The sequence below is a fragment of the Orycteropus afer genome, unplaced genomic scaffold (genome assembly GCF_000298275.1).
Source record: "Orycteropus afer afer isolate SDZICR_OR568_19922 unplaced genomic scaffold, OryAfe1.0 scaffold00071, whole genome shotgun sequence".
NCBI classification, from domain to species: domain Eukaryota; kingdom Metazoa; phylum Chordata; class Mammalia; order Tubulidentata; family Orycteropodidae; genus Orycteropus; species Orycteropus afer.
The window spans coordinates 7,866,236-7,883,859 of NW_006921658.1; the positions used below are offsets into that span (position 1 = coordinate 7,866,236).

The 17,624-nt window shown below is 38.2% G+C and overlaps 1 protein-coding gene across 1 annotated transcript in view; it reads right to left on the reverse strand.

Annotated features, from left to right (window-relative positions):
• Positions 1–1,448: 1,448 nt before the first annotated feature.
• Positions 1,449–17,624, reverse strand: part of LRIT3 (leucine rich repeat, Ig-like and transmembrane domains 3) — a 27,045-nt gene continuing 10,869 nt past the window's right edge. Inside the window, exons 3-4 of the mRNA XM_007940752.1 lie at positions 4,044–4,349; positions 1,449–2,614 (exon numbers count right to left, since the gene is read on the reverse strand). Of these exons, the coding sequence (XP_007938943.1) occupies positions 1,449–2,614; positions 4,044–4,349 (1,472 nt within the window). The remainder of the gene's footprint in view (positions 2,615–4,043; positions 4,350–17,624) is intronic.

Below are 17,624 nucleotides of genomic sequence, written 5' to 3' on the forward strand. Positions count from 1 at the left end.
TTGAGGCTACTCTTTCAAAATTCTAAAGTATCATTTGGATCTTAAAAGACTTTCAAAGGCCTTCCCTTTATCCAGAAGATCAAAATATAAATGTGGCAAAGACGAATAGCTTAGCTTGTGATGTCGTGCTTCCAGAGTATCTTCTGACGAAGCAGAAGAAAAGGAAGAAAGGAGGAAGGAAGAGGAGGAGGGATGGCGAGGAGGGAGAGACACAGGAGAGAAGGAAGAAGTCAGAGGAGAGGGAGGAACGAAGAACAAATATCAAAATATTAAAGAGACTGTCTACATAAACATACTATAAAAAAAGACCCACACAATATGCCTAAAAAGACTAACCAGATGTGTTAGATTACAGCAGTTACAATTTTTAAAAATGGCCTTACTATTTGTCATGATCTCTTTCAACTGTTTTTGCTAATGCCTATGCTTATAATGGGAGCTCTGGTAGCGTAGTGCCTAAGGCACTGGATTGCTAACCAGAGGGCTGGCGGTTCAAACCCACCAGTAGAAGATGGGGCAATCTACTTCTGCAGTGATACCGCCTTGGAAACCCAAGGAGGGGTCGCTATGAGTCAGGTCCGACTCCACGGCACATAACAACAACATGCTTCTAATGAAGAGCTCTGGTAGCATAGTGCCTAAGGCACTTGACTGCTAACCAGAAGGCTGGCAGTTCAAACCCACCAACCACTCCTGGGAAGGAAGATGGGGCAATCTACTTCCATAGTGATACTGCCTCAGAAGCCCTAGGAGGGCTCAATATGAGTCGAGTCCAACTCCATGGCACATAACAATAACAACAATGCTTCCAATGAAGACAATGGAATTTCTTTTTTTTTTTTAACATGCAATATGAATACAACTCATATTGTACAAATACAATACGTACTACAATGTATAATGGCACCAAGAGACAGAGCCCTCCTTCTCCATTGGGTTGGATTTAACCTTAGTGAAAGCAAAACACTTTATAATCCAACTCTTGTCCCTTGTTAATGCCAGAAAATATTCAGAGCAAATGGCATAAAGTACCTTGAACATGAATGAGCATGAAGGCTTATCTGGTTATACTAATCTTTCTTTACTGCTTAAAAAATTACCTTTTTTAAAAATGCAGGCTTCACTTTTTACAACTATTTACACTTGGATTTATTCTTGGAAACTAAAACATTACCTTAAAATGCATTATTAATTTATTAAGCACTACCTTAAAAAATATTTCTATGGATATCTTCCATACAACAAAATTCAAGGTTTTCTTTTCAGTTCAAAAGTCTCATGATAGAATTTGGAAAATAATTCACTTAATAGCATTCTATCTGTAATTTTCACAGAGGGATGTGAACATCTGTATTTCCATTTTATAGCTTCAGTCTTCGTCCAAACAGAAGACCTGATATACTTTAAACTCTTAATTTGTGGTTTACACTCACCTGAGCTGCAAAGCCTTAGCAATAATACTCTGATCTAGGAGCCCCACTTTTAAAAGTCATCTGAGATTCCACACTTGACCTTGAACAAAGCAGCAGTCTTTCTGAGTCATCTTTGTGCCGTCGTGTCCAGAGTTCCCCTAAACTTTGAGACCTAGGAGACAGGGTCTCAAATTGGATGTAAGTCTCTTTGGCCAGGTCATCTTCCCAGAAAAATTCTGACTTACACTGAAGTTTGAAAACTTTGTACAACAGGAAACAAATCAATGGCAAGACAACAGCACAGGCAACACTGCTCACTATAATAAGGAAAGACCCTTCAGAATCACTTTCTTTTTCAACTCTGTCTGTAGAGAAGGTGATACACTGGTCTTTCTGGGGAGACATCCCTTTTGGACACACACATGCCACATACTGCCTGCCAGGTTCCAAACCTTCTATGGTGACTCGGTTCTTGCTGGAGTCTGCATTTAGCAGGAGCAGGTCTTCCTCACCATACTTGGAATATAGAACAGTCATTGCAGAGTTATGTGTGGTGTTGATGGTATTCCACATCAAAGTCACACTCTCTTCAGTCTCACTGACTACCCTGAGGTTTTCTATTGTGGCATTTGTCTCCATAGGTGTTGCTTGATCCAATAATGTCAACTCTTCTTTCTTGCTTGCACTATCTGGAGGAAGCTTATTTCTACCCATCTTCACCTTTAAATTCCCTTTCCTGTTTGGATGGAGCTGGAGTGACCACCTGTTGGCCAGGGTGGTGCTTGCTGAAGTTTTAGTGCTTGGAGTTGTGGTCCAAGAACCAATGGAAGAGATGGAAGGAGATAAGGAGAAGGAAGCAGAGGAGAGAGGAGACAAAGTTGAAGTAGAAAGAGAAGTAGGAGAAACAAGGGAGGAAGAAAAGGAGGAAGAAAGCCAGGGAGATGATGATGAACTAGGTGTGGATGTAGACTTTCCAGATCCTGACTTGACCTCTTGCTCAGCATGACCTTCTCCAGTTCTTTCAGATGTTTCTGATGATATTGTGGTTGTGACCACACCAACCACTGTCACAGTTACCACAGCTTCTGACGTCCCAGCCAAATTTTTGGCTCTGCATTTGTAATCCCCAGCATCCTTGTAAGAAATGCCTGTCAAGCTTATTATGGACCACCTGACTCCTTCTTCTGGAGATTCCTGAATTACTGGAAGAAAACAAATGTGTATTATGTGAGGAAAACAAGGAAAAACTTGAGCAAACAAGCCAGTTGAGAAGCAAGCAACGATCTTGTTCCACATACACCTCTCTCACATTAAGCCAAGAGGGAAACAGCACACTGCAGGTCTGTGGATGGGGATGGGTCTATAAGTTGTTCACATGAAGATGTAGGACATGCCAAGTGCCATGAGACCTGTATAAAGAATGGAATTTAAGAAAGATATGGAGACAGGAATCAGGACTCTTGGGTTTTAGTAAATGGTTGTCCATTAAGTGGTATGTGTTTTTAAACAAGTCAAATAGCTTCTTTGAGACTCTATTTTCTCATTTATAAAATAAAAAGATTAGACAAAGTGATCTCAAAGGACACTTACAATTTTAACTCACTGTGAGTTTATAAAATGCTCATCACAATGGTTGACCTAAACATTTCTCAAAGTACTTTTCATTATAATAAATAATAACAATAAATAATGAATAGTAATAAATTGTCACTAATCTATAGAGTCAGAAGACACAGTGGACCCATTTTCTGTCATGGGGCAGTCATAATTTGTATCCTGAATCTCTCATTTTACATTTAAATAAATTAGTAAGCAATGGATTTTCTTGTTTGCATGAATAGTATATAATTTTTATTAAAATTGTAATTTTACTTTCATAAACTCTAAAATCTAAGCATATTTCCAATTTGTCTTGATTTCTAGAGCTTTTTAAAGAATTATAACGCACTGAATTGTATCCCAACAAACCAAAACTTAACTTGTTACCTTAAACTGTGAGCCATTTGTTTTTTTTAAGAATATTAGGCTTTACTTTTTTTTATTCCAACAGGTTTCATTATTTCAACCTATATTTTAATTCTGTTAAAGAGTTTTAAATGTATATCACTGTAGTCTTAGAATCTATCACTCTTAAGGTCACCCAAATAGAAATCATGACCACTCAAATAGAAATCTTTGACTTGGTCATAGAATGATCTGAAAAGTGTATGTAATCAATATTTCTAAAAATTACACTTTTTTGTTTCACAATAAGAGGGTTTTCATATAATTCATTATTTAAACTATTATCCAAAAGTGAGAAATTTGTAGAAAAATGGCATTTAAAAAAATTGTAATGGTTATATATTTTGAAGTCAGACATATTCAAGATGATGGAGCAAGACAAAATCCTTGTCTGTAATCACTTATCCTGGGATTGTGTTGCTTTCTGTCTAAGAAAAGAATCTAATTGCCTAATTTTAACTATGTAGTTATGAAGGGATATTAACCAATAAAATGTATCTTTCAAAATTCTGTGTCCAACGATATTGGCCTATTTTATTAGAATTCAAATGACACAAAAGTATGAGATTAGGTTGAGACTTTTGTAAGCTTCTTGTTACATAGCAACAAAATGAATGAAGGAAATACCTGCATAATTAACTGGCAAGTTGTCGGATCTGGTCCATGTGAGCTGTGGGGTGGGGTAGCCAGTGGCATCACACCTCAGTAGGACATTGCTACCCAGAGCAGATGTGATTTTGGTGGCTGAGGTCATCACAGATGGCTTCAGACACTGCTCCAACTCAGCCCGTTGGAACAAAATCCCTGTGAAGCTCTCAGGTTCACTACAAACCATCAGTGGATCAAGAAGCACTATAGTAGGGTCAGTAACTTTTGACAACTCAATTATTTTGGAAATGTGGCAGTCACAGAACCAAGGGTTATCCTGTAAGCCTAAAACAGAGGGAGAAAAAAAAGTTGATAGAAGTTATTCTAAGGATGTCAGTTTACATCACAGTCTCTCAGGGACAGGGGTCTATACTGTCTCCCTAAAATAAGAAGTGCTTTCAGAGATGAAGGAGCTCTGGTGATGTAGTTAAAGTATTGGGTGGCTAACCAAAATGTCAGTTCTTCAAATCTACCAGACGCTCTTCAGGAGAAAGATGAGGCAGTCTGCTTACGTAAAGAGGTACCACTTTGGAAACCCTATGGGGTAGTTCTACTCTGTCTTATATGGTCACTATGAGGTTTGCCTTTTGGTTGTTTGGAGAGATGAGATGGAGTCACTTCTATGTCAGTTTTACCCTGCAACTCAGCAATCTGAACAAATGTATCCTATCTGCTTGTTTAGATCATTAATGATAACAAGTAACATTTATTAAGCATTTACTTTAGACAAGGCTATGTTTACCTGTTTTTATTGACTATGCAAAAGCATTTTATTGGGTGGATCGTAACAAATTATGGATGACATCCCAAAGAATGGGAATTCCAGAACACTTAATTGTGCTCATGAGGAACCTGTACATAGACCAAGAGGCAGTCATTTGACCAGTACAAGGGGATACTGCATGGTTTAAAATCAGGAAAGGTATGCATCAGGGTTGTATCTTTTCACCATATTTATTCAATCTGTACACTGTGCAAATAATCCAGGAAGATGGACCATATGAAGAAGAATGCATCAAGATTAGAAGACTCATTAACAATCTGTGATATACAGATGACACAACCTTGTTTACTAAACGTGAAGAAGACTTGAAGCGCTTTTGGATCTGCCTCAGCTTTCAAGATTGTTAGTAGTAGTCTTTTAGGCCTCAAGGAAGCTATCAGTGAGAGCTTAAAGGAAAATGCTACTGGAAACTAGAGGAAAGAGAATCACTGTTATAAAATAGCAAAAAGTTTATCCAAATTGTCACCTGTAATAACATGGAATAGAAAAAAGCCTCAATGAAATGAATGATCTAGCTAAGGATATTTCCACACAGTGTTGGAACTGCTTCCCTGTATCTCTAGCTACTTATGTTGTTGTTGTTAGCTGCTGTTAAGTCAGCCCTTGACTCATGGTGACTCCAGGAACAATAGAATGAAATGCTGCATGATCCTGCACCATCCCCATGATGGGATGCAGATTGGGCCATTGTGATGATAGGATTTTCATTAGCTGACTTCCAGATGTAGATCTCTAGGCCTTTGTTCCTACTCTGCCTGAGCTGGAAGCTCCACTGATAACTATTGAGCATTGTAGCAACATGTAAACCTCCACTGACAAGTGGCTGGCGCTGTGCATGAGGTGTGCTGGCCAGGAATTTTATCTGAAATTCCCACACTGGAGATGAGAGCCCTACCACTGAACCACCACTGCCCACTTTCCTCAATTGCTAATCATAAAATATAAAGGAAAGACAACAGCTAAAGGAAGTAGTGTCAAATATAAAAACCAAAACCAAACTCACTGCTGGCGAGTCAGATCCGACTCATAGCAACCCCTCCTTAGGTTACTGAGGCAGTATCACTACAGAAGTAGATTACACAACTTCCGAGGAGTGGCTGGTGGGTTTGAACTGTCAGCCTCCTGGTTAGCAGTCAAATACCGTAGGCACTACGCCACCAGAGCTCAAAGGAGGCAAACATTTCTGGGTTCAATAATAAAACTCATAGTTTCTCATTCCCAGTCTCTGTAAAACTCTCAAATTACGAAAGGGCATCTATAGTGGGACTATTACATTCTTCACTAAGATCTCAAAAAGATGCCCCAAAGACACCTCATATGAAACCCAAATAGGAAAGGATTTATCTCAAAGAAATTTATGGGTGTGGGATTTATTAATGGAATGAATTATAAATGGATTCATGAGAAACCCTCTCCAAAAAAAGACAGGACTGCAATTCTAAAACTTCTAAATTTGGTTCGAAGTCTCAACTGTTCATTCCTAAATTCTAAATTTTTATTTATTCCTATTTTTATTATAATAGCACTTCTTGACTGGCTCATATTTTTCTGGCAGTATTGGTAAAAAGTGTACTGTTTTTATCTTCTATTTTAGGAATTTGCTTTTCTTCCATGGGTGAATTACCTTGAACTTTTTCCTCTTACATCTAGTTCTGTGCATCTATGACTAGTTCTCTAATTAATATTAATTTGAATTCTATTCTCTTAAGTGTTTCTACTTTTCCTAATTTTATCACAAGCAGATTTACTAGCTTATGTTTTTATATTACAGTGACTAAGTGTGGGCTCTAGAACCTAATGTCTGGGTTGAAATCTCAGTTCTACCAAGCTTCACCACAATGGGCAGGTAACTAACAGTCTCTCTCAGCTTCATCTATAGAATTAATATAAAAAAACAAAACAAAACTCACTGCCATCGAGTCAAATCCAACTCACAGCTACTCCTATTGGGTTTCTAAGGCCCAATAAGTCACTTTACAGAAGGTGACTGCCGCATCTTCCTTCCACAGAGTAGCCAGTGGGTTCAAACCACCAATCTTTTGGTTAAAAGCCAAATGTCTTAACCACTATACCACCAGAGCGCCAGAATAGATAAAGTAAGTGGTTATTTTATAAGGTTATATATACTTCATGTACATTACCTAGAACTATGCCTTCTTTGCTCATGGTAAAATATCTATACATTTTAACCATCTTTTGTTAAATATGGTACTTAAAACTACTTCATAATATAGTGAAAGTTTCTATCTCTGAGTAAGCAGCAAATTTTGCATGGAACAAAACATATCCTGTACATTCAACCACTAGAAACAGCCCATGTGTCTATCAACAGGAAAAAGAATAAACAATTGGTGTAAGTGAATACTACTCAGTGCTGAAGAGAATAAAAAGGAATATTTTATGTTTGATAAAAAGCAGTCAAAAGATTCAGAAAAGAATATGTACATAACCATCTTTATATAGTTGTTGTTGTTGTTGTCAAGTCGGACCCGACTCATAGCGACCCCTCCTTGGGTTTCCGAGGCAGTACCATTATGGAAGTAGATTGCCCCATCTTCCAAGGAGTGGCTGATGGGTTTGAACCACCAGCCTTCTGGTTAGCAGTCATAGGCACAACACTACCAGAGCTCCCCTTTATACAGTAGGAAGTCAGAAACATAATTATACTAGAAAAATTAATTATAATCTTTCTATCCAAATAAAAGACTTTGTATTTTACATCTATAAATTTTTATAAATGTTCTATGTAATTCAAGGAGCTCTGGTGGCAGAGTGCCTAAAGTATTTGACTGCTAACCAGAAGGCTGGCGGTTCAAACCCACCAGCCACTCCTTGGAAGAAAGATTGGGCAATCCACTTCCGTAGTGGTATCACCTCAGAAACCCGGAGGGGTCGCTATGAGTCAGAATTGACTTGATGGCACTGAGTTTGGTTTGGTTTGGTTTGGTTTGGTTTGGTTTTATATATATAATTCTTTGCTAATCATAGGTATTTCATTATTTGACCTTAATTTGTAAATCTGCAAAAATTGAATTCATTCTGTCATATAATAATATTTATAGAATGCTTAATACTTTCAAAACACTGTGACTTGTTATGCCAGATGTTTTCTTTATATAATAATAACAAAAGTTAACAGTTATTGATTGTTTCCTATGTGGCAAATACTACATTCATCAAGAACTATAAAGAGTCTTAGATTTTACCTTACTCTCGAGTGACCAACTCATCCTGGTTTGCCCAGGACTTTCTCACTTTTAGTACTGAGAGAGCCATGTCCCAGGAAACCATGCAGTCCTGGGCAAGTTAGCTTACCACTGTTTTATGGATGCTGGTAGAAGATACAAGACTCATGGTCAGAGATGGAAGATAGTTTATTACTCACACCTCTGAATGGAGATAGTATATTGGATAGTAAGCATGCCTACTCTTTGCTCCAGTGGAAAACATATCTCCATCTTCCAAAGCTATTTTCTACACAAACATCCTTGAAAAGACAGTTCAGGATAAAAGGCAGTCAGTGCTTCTTTCTGCTCACAAGACATTCAGAAATACCAGACACTTGGAAAATTGTCTCCCCAGGAGTTAACCATGGTAAAAAGTGCCTACCTCAATCCTCACAATAGCACAACATGGTGATATTATCATCTCCATTTTAAAGATGAGGAAATCAAGACTCAGGGAGATTAAGGAATCTGACCAATTGTATACAACCTGGACTTGATCCTTAGAATTCTGATCTTAAAGCTTTCATTACGAAGTACCATGTTACTGGTTTACTACCAAGCATGAAGCTAGTTGTTATTATTCTTCTAATTTCACACTAGAAGAAAGAAAACACTAAGAGATCCCTGCTTTGACTTTCTAAGAAGCTTAAAGCCCTAAGTCCCCAGATCTTTTAGCCTCCTGGTCTAATACTCTTTTTATCATAGCTCATCTCTTCATCATCTAAAAACATTTAGAGTCATGGGATGCAACCGCAAATAAAAAATGACAAAGCAGCAATATATAAAGCATAAAGGTCTATAGAGGGAAAGATCTAAGAGCTATACTATGGATTGATTATGCATTCATTAACATTTAAAATTTTGGGGAAATGTGTTAAAGGTAAAACAAAACGCTTTTTTAAAAATAATTAAACTGGTCATATCAAAAACTTATATAAACCAGGAAGAAATATTTTTAAATTTCTTTTAAAAATAAAATGTTTATTTATTCCAGTTTTTGAAACAGCTAAGGCCAAATGTATAATTTTAAAAATCTGAATAAGAATAGTGATCTGAGGGAAAAATACATTAATCAAATGTTCTCCATTTGGGGACAAAGGTACATGAACTCTGAAGTTAAACTGTTACTTGTACTACATTCCTTACACAACAAATTGCCCACAATCACAGTAATTTGCATTAACTAATTTATGTTATATAACTATTCTTGGATGGGTCAGATGAACTATGACATCCTTTTCTACAAGAGGTAATGCTTTTCATGCATCACAGTAATTGGATTAAATGTGTTATTTTTTGTGAAAAGTATGCAATAAATTCCTGTATGAAAATTATTCTGCCAGACTCTAAATTCTTGAAGGCAAAGGTTATGCCTTATTCAGCTTTATATAGCAGTGATGTATAACGTTTAAGGGTGAAGTGTCAAGGCAATTGAATGCAATGAAAGTCTTTTCAACAAACGATGTTGGAACCACTGGGTATCTGTTTAGAAAACAAATAAACCTCAACTCCTACATCACACTAGAATAAAAAAATATATATATATTATTATAGCTATTAGCATAAACCTAAAAATTAAATATAAGTGCTAAAACTATAAAGAATGTAGAAGGTTTCTGTGGCCTTAAAATAGGCAAACATTTCTTAGATGAGCACAGCACCATATGTAATGTAAAAGAAAAGATTGATACATCAGATGTCTTTAAAATAAAAAGCTCTCTTACAAAGACACCATTAAGAAGACGAATAGACAAGCTACAGACTTGGAGAAAATATTTAAAATGTATATAACAAACAAAAGACAGATTCAATAATAAATAGACAACTCTGAAAAATTGGCAAAAGATAAGCAGATACTTCATAAACCATTATATGAATGGCCAATAAACACATGAAAACATTGTCAATACCATTAGTCATCAGGGAAATGTAAATTCAAATCACAGTGTGATCTCTGACTCCCACCACCCCAGATTGGCTAACATAAAAAAGACTGATAACATCAAGTATTGGCAAAGATATGGAGCAAATAGACTGTTGTACAGTGCTAGTGGAAGTGTAAAATGGTACAATCTCTTTGGAAAACTGGAACTTTCTTAAAAAGTTCAGCCACTCTGTAATCTAGCAATTCCAATCTTAGGAATTTATGTAAGAGAAATGAAAACATATGCCACAAAAAGAATGTAGAAGAATGTTTGTAGAAGAATGTTAATAGCAGCTTAATTAATAATAGATAAAATCTAGAAGCAGTCCACGTGTCAATCAATAGGAAAAAGGATAAACAATTGGTACATTTGTACAAGTGAATACTACTCAGGGATAAGGAACTACCAATACATGCAACAACATGGATAAATGTCAAAGTCATGACGCTAAATGAAAGAAGGTAAGCACAAGAGCACATCATGTATGATTCCATTTATGTGAAATCCTACACCACACAAACCTAATCTTTGGTTAAAGAAAAAAAAAAAGCAGTTGCCTGGGGTGAGAAGACAGGAGCTCTGGTGGCATAGTGCCTAAGTCATTTGACTGCTAACCAGAAGGCTGGCAGTTCAACCCACCAGCAACTCTTCAGAAGGCAGATTGGGCAACCTACTTCCGTAGTGATACTTCCTTGAAAACCCAAGGAGGGGTTGCTATGAGTCAGATCCGACTCAACAGCAGTGGGTTCTTTTTTTTTTTTTGGAGTGGTGGGCAATGAGAAGAGTTGACTGACAAAGAACACTTTCTGGGGTAAGGGAAATATTCTATATCTTGATGAGGGTATAAGTTAAATGGTGGTATGTATTTATCAACATTTACCAAATTGTACACTTAAGATCTTGTATTTCACTGGATGCAAATTATACCTCAGTTCCTTAATTTAAAAAAAAATTAAAAAGAGTGATTCACTGGAGATGAACCATGAATTTGAAGCTTAACTGCCTCTATGCCAGCTGTATGAACATGGTCAGTTACTTACACTCTCTCTATCTCAGTTTCCTCATTTGTGAAAAAGGGATGGTGATAATTCCAGATTCACTTCCCAGGGTGACAGTGAGGGTTGAAATAATACCATCAAGTCCTCAGAAAAGCACCCGGCAAGTAGCAAGCCTTAACTATGTGGATTTTTATCTTCCACAGGGTACATCACACATCACGAGGGATTGCGTTTGTTGAATTAAATTAATACCATTTTAGAATATTCTGTAGGAATACTTGGGCTGCCACTGCCCTTCAGGTAAACTCCATTCCAAGCTCATTTTTACCGCTGAGCAAATTACCCAGTAGAAACACCCAAAAAAGCATTTTATGGTCTCCTGTTACAGGCTGCTTCCTCCAAAATAAATAGTGTTAGGCCTTACAGAGTATGCCTTTGTAAATATTTGCTTAATCTTGAAGGAGGACATGGAAATTTACCTGCATTGCAAATCAAAAATCAAGTGTCATAGTTAATTTAAATGTTTACTTATAAGAAACTAGTTTATTTCTTATGAATCTATCAAAGGACAATTTTACTAAGTTTATATTTTTGCTCAGGTAGAAGAAAGAGTAATTGAAAAATACTTTCCCAAAAGATTTACTTTTATTTAAAAAATATATGATTTAAAGAGATCAGTAAAGTTATGCATATATGAGAGAAATAATCCTGTATTATTCTTCACTTTGCATCACAAAGGAGTAGTAAAGAGTGTAGGCTCTGGGGTCAGACTGCCTGGGTTCAAACCCCAACTCCTTACTAACTTAATGTGGTAGTTAAGTTGTGTGTCAACTTGGCTGGGCCTGGTTTTGAGTGGCTGGGCAGCTGGATGTAGTTATTCCTCATGATGAGACCGGTAGTCAACTCCATGGTGGAATCTGCAGTGAGCAGCTGAGTAGCTGCCTTAGGGATGTGGTCTGCTTCCAGTATACAAGAAGCCTTGGGAAAGGTCTCTGGAGCTTTTTGGCACGCTTGGACCCTGCATGAGCCAAGACTTCATTCAGCAGTTTGCCATGTTGTCTACTGATCTTAGGACTATACCTGGACTTGAACCAGTGGCCTGCCATGTTGTTTGATAATTTGGGGACTGTGCCATTTTATTTGTCGACCTGGGGTTTGTCAGCCTCAGTAGCCAACAGCTGTCTGAGTTAAAAGAAGCCTCCAGCTTCAGTGGGCTGGGAGCAAGAGACAGAGCTGAAACCCAAGGTTAAGGAGCTTTCACCTAGCCCCAAGAGGTGGCACTTTGACCTGGGACTTCTAGCCTCCTAAATTGTAAGAAAATAAACTCCTGTTTTATCAAGCCATCTAAATTTGTGGTATGCCTATCAAAGTGGCACAAGAGAACCAAAACACTTACTGTGTGAATTTGGGCAAGTTACTTAACCTGCCCATGCCTTATTTCCTCATCTGTAAAATGGGGGATGAAAATGGTACTTACCACAGGGTTAACATGAGAAGAGAAGAAGTTATACATATAAAGGGTTAAACTAAACCTGACACCCAATAGATGGTCCTGGATAGAATGGAAGAGAAATATGGACCAGAACTCAAATTCTTAAAAAAAAAAAAAAAAGCCAGACACACTGGAGCAGTAAAGAACAGTGGGCAGAGGACTCCCCAAGACTCTTTAAGCCTAGAACCAACCCTATTCCCTGAAATCATCCTTTAGCAAAATAGAGTGGCACACAAAATAAAGGATATTACCCATAAGATCAGTGCCCTAATTAATTGAACAAAAGGTCAACTGAAGCAAAGATGAGGAGATAAAGGATCAGGGAAACTGGAGTATTGTAAAGGGAACAAACAAAACACAATTAGAGAATGTTGACACACTGTGATGAATGTAACTAATGACGTAATTGACCAATTTGTATGGAGATTGCCAAGTGGAAAGCTAACTTGCAGTGTAAACTCTCACCAAAAACTCAATAAAATATTACTAAAAACATAAAACCTAGGCTGGACACTGAGTAAGCTCTCATGGCTAATTGCTATTGTTTTTATTATTACAAATAGGACCTCTGCCTGCTAACATAATAAACATAGGGTAATAAAAATTAAATTTCAGCAGAATGTGCCCCACTAAAATAAGTACAGAAGTAAGTTCTGCAGGGCACCTGGAAATCGGAAATTACCACAGTTAAACACTACATTCTAGAAAATCTAGAACTGGTTGTTATCACCATCTCTCAATGATGAAGTGGAAATCTCCAATATAGTCAAAATAACAAAAAAGCCAAAGTAGCAAAGTTTTTCTTTAAAAGTAGCAAAGTTTTTCTTTATAGGGTACAGATAACAAAGATAAAGACTTTCACATACACAATTCTGCATTATTGGTAATAACAAACATTAATCTACGACTGGATACATAGGTAGACAGGCTGAATGATCAGGTATGTCTAGGCAAAGGGGAATACATTCATGACCATGTATAAGTTTGGCAGATGAATTTCTACATATGTACTTTAAAGTGTTAGGAGAATGTCTATGACTTGGATAGAGTGAGAGGAAAAACCTGGAACAAAATCCAAAAACACAATAATGACAAGAATTACTGCTCAGATGGAGTCTGATGGGACCCCCAATACTATGGCCCTGGGATGCACTTCAGGCCTGGAATAAAACTCACTCCCAGGGGCTGGCTCTCAGCCCAGTAGTAAAGTAGATGTACACACAGACCACTCAACCCAGGGTGAGGCACCCACACACTCTATGGAGATGCATCCCTTGGAGCAATCAACCACAGGGCACCAGAGGGGCAACATTCCCACAGAGGAAATGCAGGACACACAGGAGTGCATAACTATGAGGGGCATGGGGTGGGGGGGAGGTTACTGGGCAGGGAGGGAAGGAGACTGGATTAGGGTTGGGGATGTAATTGGGGAGTGAAACCAAATGTACACGAAACATTGAGTGCAAAACAAACTCTGCTCTGTAAGCTTGAACCTAAAGCACAATTAAAAAAAAAAAAAGGTCTATGACGAACATTTTGACCAAAGATTCCACAGATGAATCCTGATCAAAAGGGGGAAAATACAGAACAGAATGTCAACGTCCAGGCCTGAAGTATATCCCAGGGCCATAGTATTGGGGGTCCCACTAGATTCCATCTGACCAGTAATTCTGGTCATTATTGTGTTTTTGGATTTTGTTCCATGTTTTTCCTCCATTCTATCCAAGTCATAGTCATTCTCATGGAATCAAGATCTTCTGGAGTCATAGAAGCTGGATGCAACACCTAAAACTATGGCCCTGAAGTAATTTTTAAACCTTAAACCAAAATGATCCCCTGAAGTCTTCTTAAAACCAAATAATAGTTTAGCTTAACTAGTAAAAAAAAGTCTGCCTTAAACATCATGCTGTTCTTAAGAATTGTCTATATGGGATCAAACTGACAATAGCAGCTTGAAAGATTAAATAGGAACCTTATGGTTCAGTGAGTTTATGTTAATAGGGGAGGAACAATTCAGAAGAGGAGGATGAGAGTGGTTGCACAACTCAAAGAACGAAATCAGTGTCACTGAATTGTGCGTGTTGCAACTGCTGAACCGGTGCATGTTTTGCTGTGTATATTCTGAACAGCAAAATAAATTATATATTTAAAAAAAAAGAATGTCCATATATATAATAGAGCTAATGGGGCAAAGTTACAATAACTTCTTAGCCACAGCCAAACACCCTGTCAGAATGATTCTCTGGGCCCATGGGATTGAGACCATGGTCACAGGGAACATCAAGCTCAATTGGCATAACATACTACACAGAAACACTGATCTACATCTTACTTCGGTGAAGCAATTGGGGTCTTAAAAACTTGCAAGTGGCCATCTAGATGCAGCAATTGGTCTCTCCTCATCTGGAGCAAAGAAGAATGAAGAAAATTAAAGACACATGGAAACAATTAGTCCAAGGGACTAGTGGACCATGCTAACCTCAGCCTACATGACCCTGAGACTAGAACTAGACAGTGCCCAGCTACCACTGTCAAACACTCAAAAAAGGGATCAAAATAGATCCTGCATAGAATGGAAGAGAAATGTGGAAAAAACTCAAAATCAAAAAGACTGGGCTTAAACAAAAGACAGACATATGAGTTGAACATTTACCTCAAGCAGATACACTCCTTGGAGAGAACAATCATGGGAGAAAGAAGGGCTGCTTATGCACAGGGAGACAGCTCAGCAGGCAGGAATGCATGGAGGGATGGACACAGGGAAGAGGTAACTATGGGGAGGAAGTGGGAGGGGAGCTGTTGCATTGTGGTAAACTGTGGTCAATGTCATGAGACAAAGTACATGTAAACTTTGGAAAAAACGATGGAAAGTAAATTTGCTCTGTAAACCTTCCCCCCCCCCCCAAAAAAAAAAAACAAAAAAAACAGACCACTGGGCTTGTCTGACAGAGACTGGTGAAATTCTCAAAGCTATGGCTCCCAGTCACCCTTCAGGACTGGAATTGAATTCACTACCATGGCTTCCAGCCAAACAATAGATAGGGCTATAAGGTAAACATTTACACTTGGTATATTCCTTAGAACAGTCAATCATGGGAAATTAGAAAGGCAGCATTTGCACGGGAGCTAGCTCAGAGTACAGGAATGCATAGGACAGGACACAGGGAAAAGGTAACTACAGGGAGGAAGTAGGATTGTGGGGATTGTAATCAATGTCATGGAACAAAATGTGTGTGAACTGTTGCATGGGAAATGAATTTTCTCTGTAAACTTTCACCCAAATCACCATTTAAAAGAGAGAGAGAGAGAAACTCCTGTCGTCAGACACAGTAATTGTATATGATTGTTGATCTGAAATCATAACCTTCTCAGTGACTGAAAATGTCAAATTCTAGATGGCGGAATAGGCAGAAAGACTGCACAGACCCTCTTCAACAAGGAAAAGGGGACCAATTAACACAGACACAAAAGATAATCCTGGACCCCTGAGCCTTGAAGGGAAGGATATAGAAGTGGACTCAACCCCAACTAGCAGAATAATTTGCATGAAAATACCAGAAAAGGAGACTTACGGAGCTGCAGCCTGGCAGTGATCCTGAGCGATCCTGATGGCACAGGCAGGTTGGAGATTCCCGAGTGGTGGTAGGACATAGGAATTAACCTAAAAATCAGCTCTGCTAGCCAGAGACTGCACGGAGGACTGCTCTGGTGGCTGGGGAACAAAAGGGGAAGCAGTGGTGAAGAGGAAGATGGGCCAAGCTGTGGACTTTTGCTGGTCCAGAGGGCACCAGCATTTTGAATGTTTACAAGAGGCTTGAACATTTCGGATATTTAAAGAGACAGCATTCTACCAGATTCCAGGGGATTAAGAACAGGTTCTGCTTGCCAGTAACCCCAAGGACACTCCAGACCTGCAAGACTGAAAAGGTGCGACATTCATCTTCTTACTCTTATACCCCACACCCGCTTGGTGAACAGAGGTGCAGCCATCCCCCACTGCCACCCACCTTCTGGGCCCGTAAGAACTCCATCCCAGTCTGTGTGCTCAGATGGAGCCTGGGTGCCCTGCCCTGTCCTCCACTGATTATTTTCTTTTTCTCTTTCTTTTTTCTGGTGTTTAGTTTGATTGTATTGTCTGTTTTAAAACAACTATTATTAATAATACTTTTGTCCTTTTTACTATTGTTCTTTATTCTTCTCCTCACAAGTCCTAGTTGACAGCTTTTTTATTCTTTTCCCTGTTCCTCGATAAAAATTTTGTTTTTAATTTAAATCTCTCCCCCTCCCTTTTTTTCTCATGGTCAACCCCATGCCTTGTTTTTCTTTTTCCATTTGTCCCATTTTTTTCTTCATTATTCTCCTTCTCTACTTTTATTCTCTTAGTGCCCGATCCCCAGATATTGCAGGTGTTCTTGTTTTTTCTTCTTTTTCTTTTCCTTTTTTCTTTTTTTGGTTACTGTTCCTGTGTGATTAAATGGTATTTCTTGTCCATGTGCTTTTAGTTTTTTTATGCTTATTCAATTGTAATTTTTATCTGAGTGGGAGACAGCAACAGTCCACATAAGATACAAGTACAATCATACCTTCTGCAACGTCACTTACTGAGCAAGAGCTACCAACTCCTTCTCCACCAACAGGCCAAAGATAAAATACCACCAAGAAGAGCCTGAATCACCCTTGGCTGCTCTTCACAAACAGTTAACAGAGATGTAAATACAACACCACGATGACTCGGAGACAAGAGACCATCATAGTCCACACAAAGAAGCAAGATAAAGTGGTAGAAACAAAGGAGCAGGATACAGACCCAGAACACATCCCTGAGGAAGCAGCAGCATTAGAACTCTCTGATAAGGAATTCAAAAGAATTATCTTTAGGTATCTTCAAAGGATTGAGAGACAAACCAAAGTAAACATAGGAAAAAACCTCAGGAGAATTTTGGAAGAAAATACAAGAACAAAATGACAAAATAAATGAAAAATTAGAAATGTTTTTAAATATACAGACAGAAACACAGAAGATTAATAGTCAGAAATAGATAACACATTGGAAGGGCAAAGGAGAAGAATTGATGCAATGGAAGACAGAATTAATGAGATTGAAGACAAATACCTGAATATTTCTTTGGAAAGG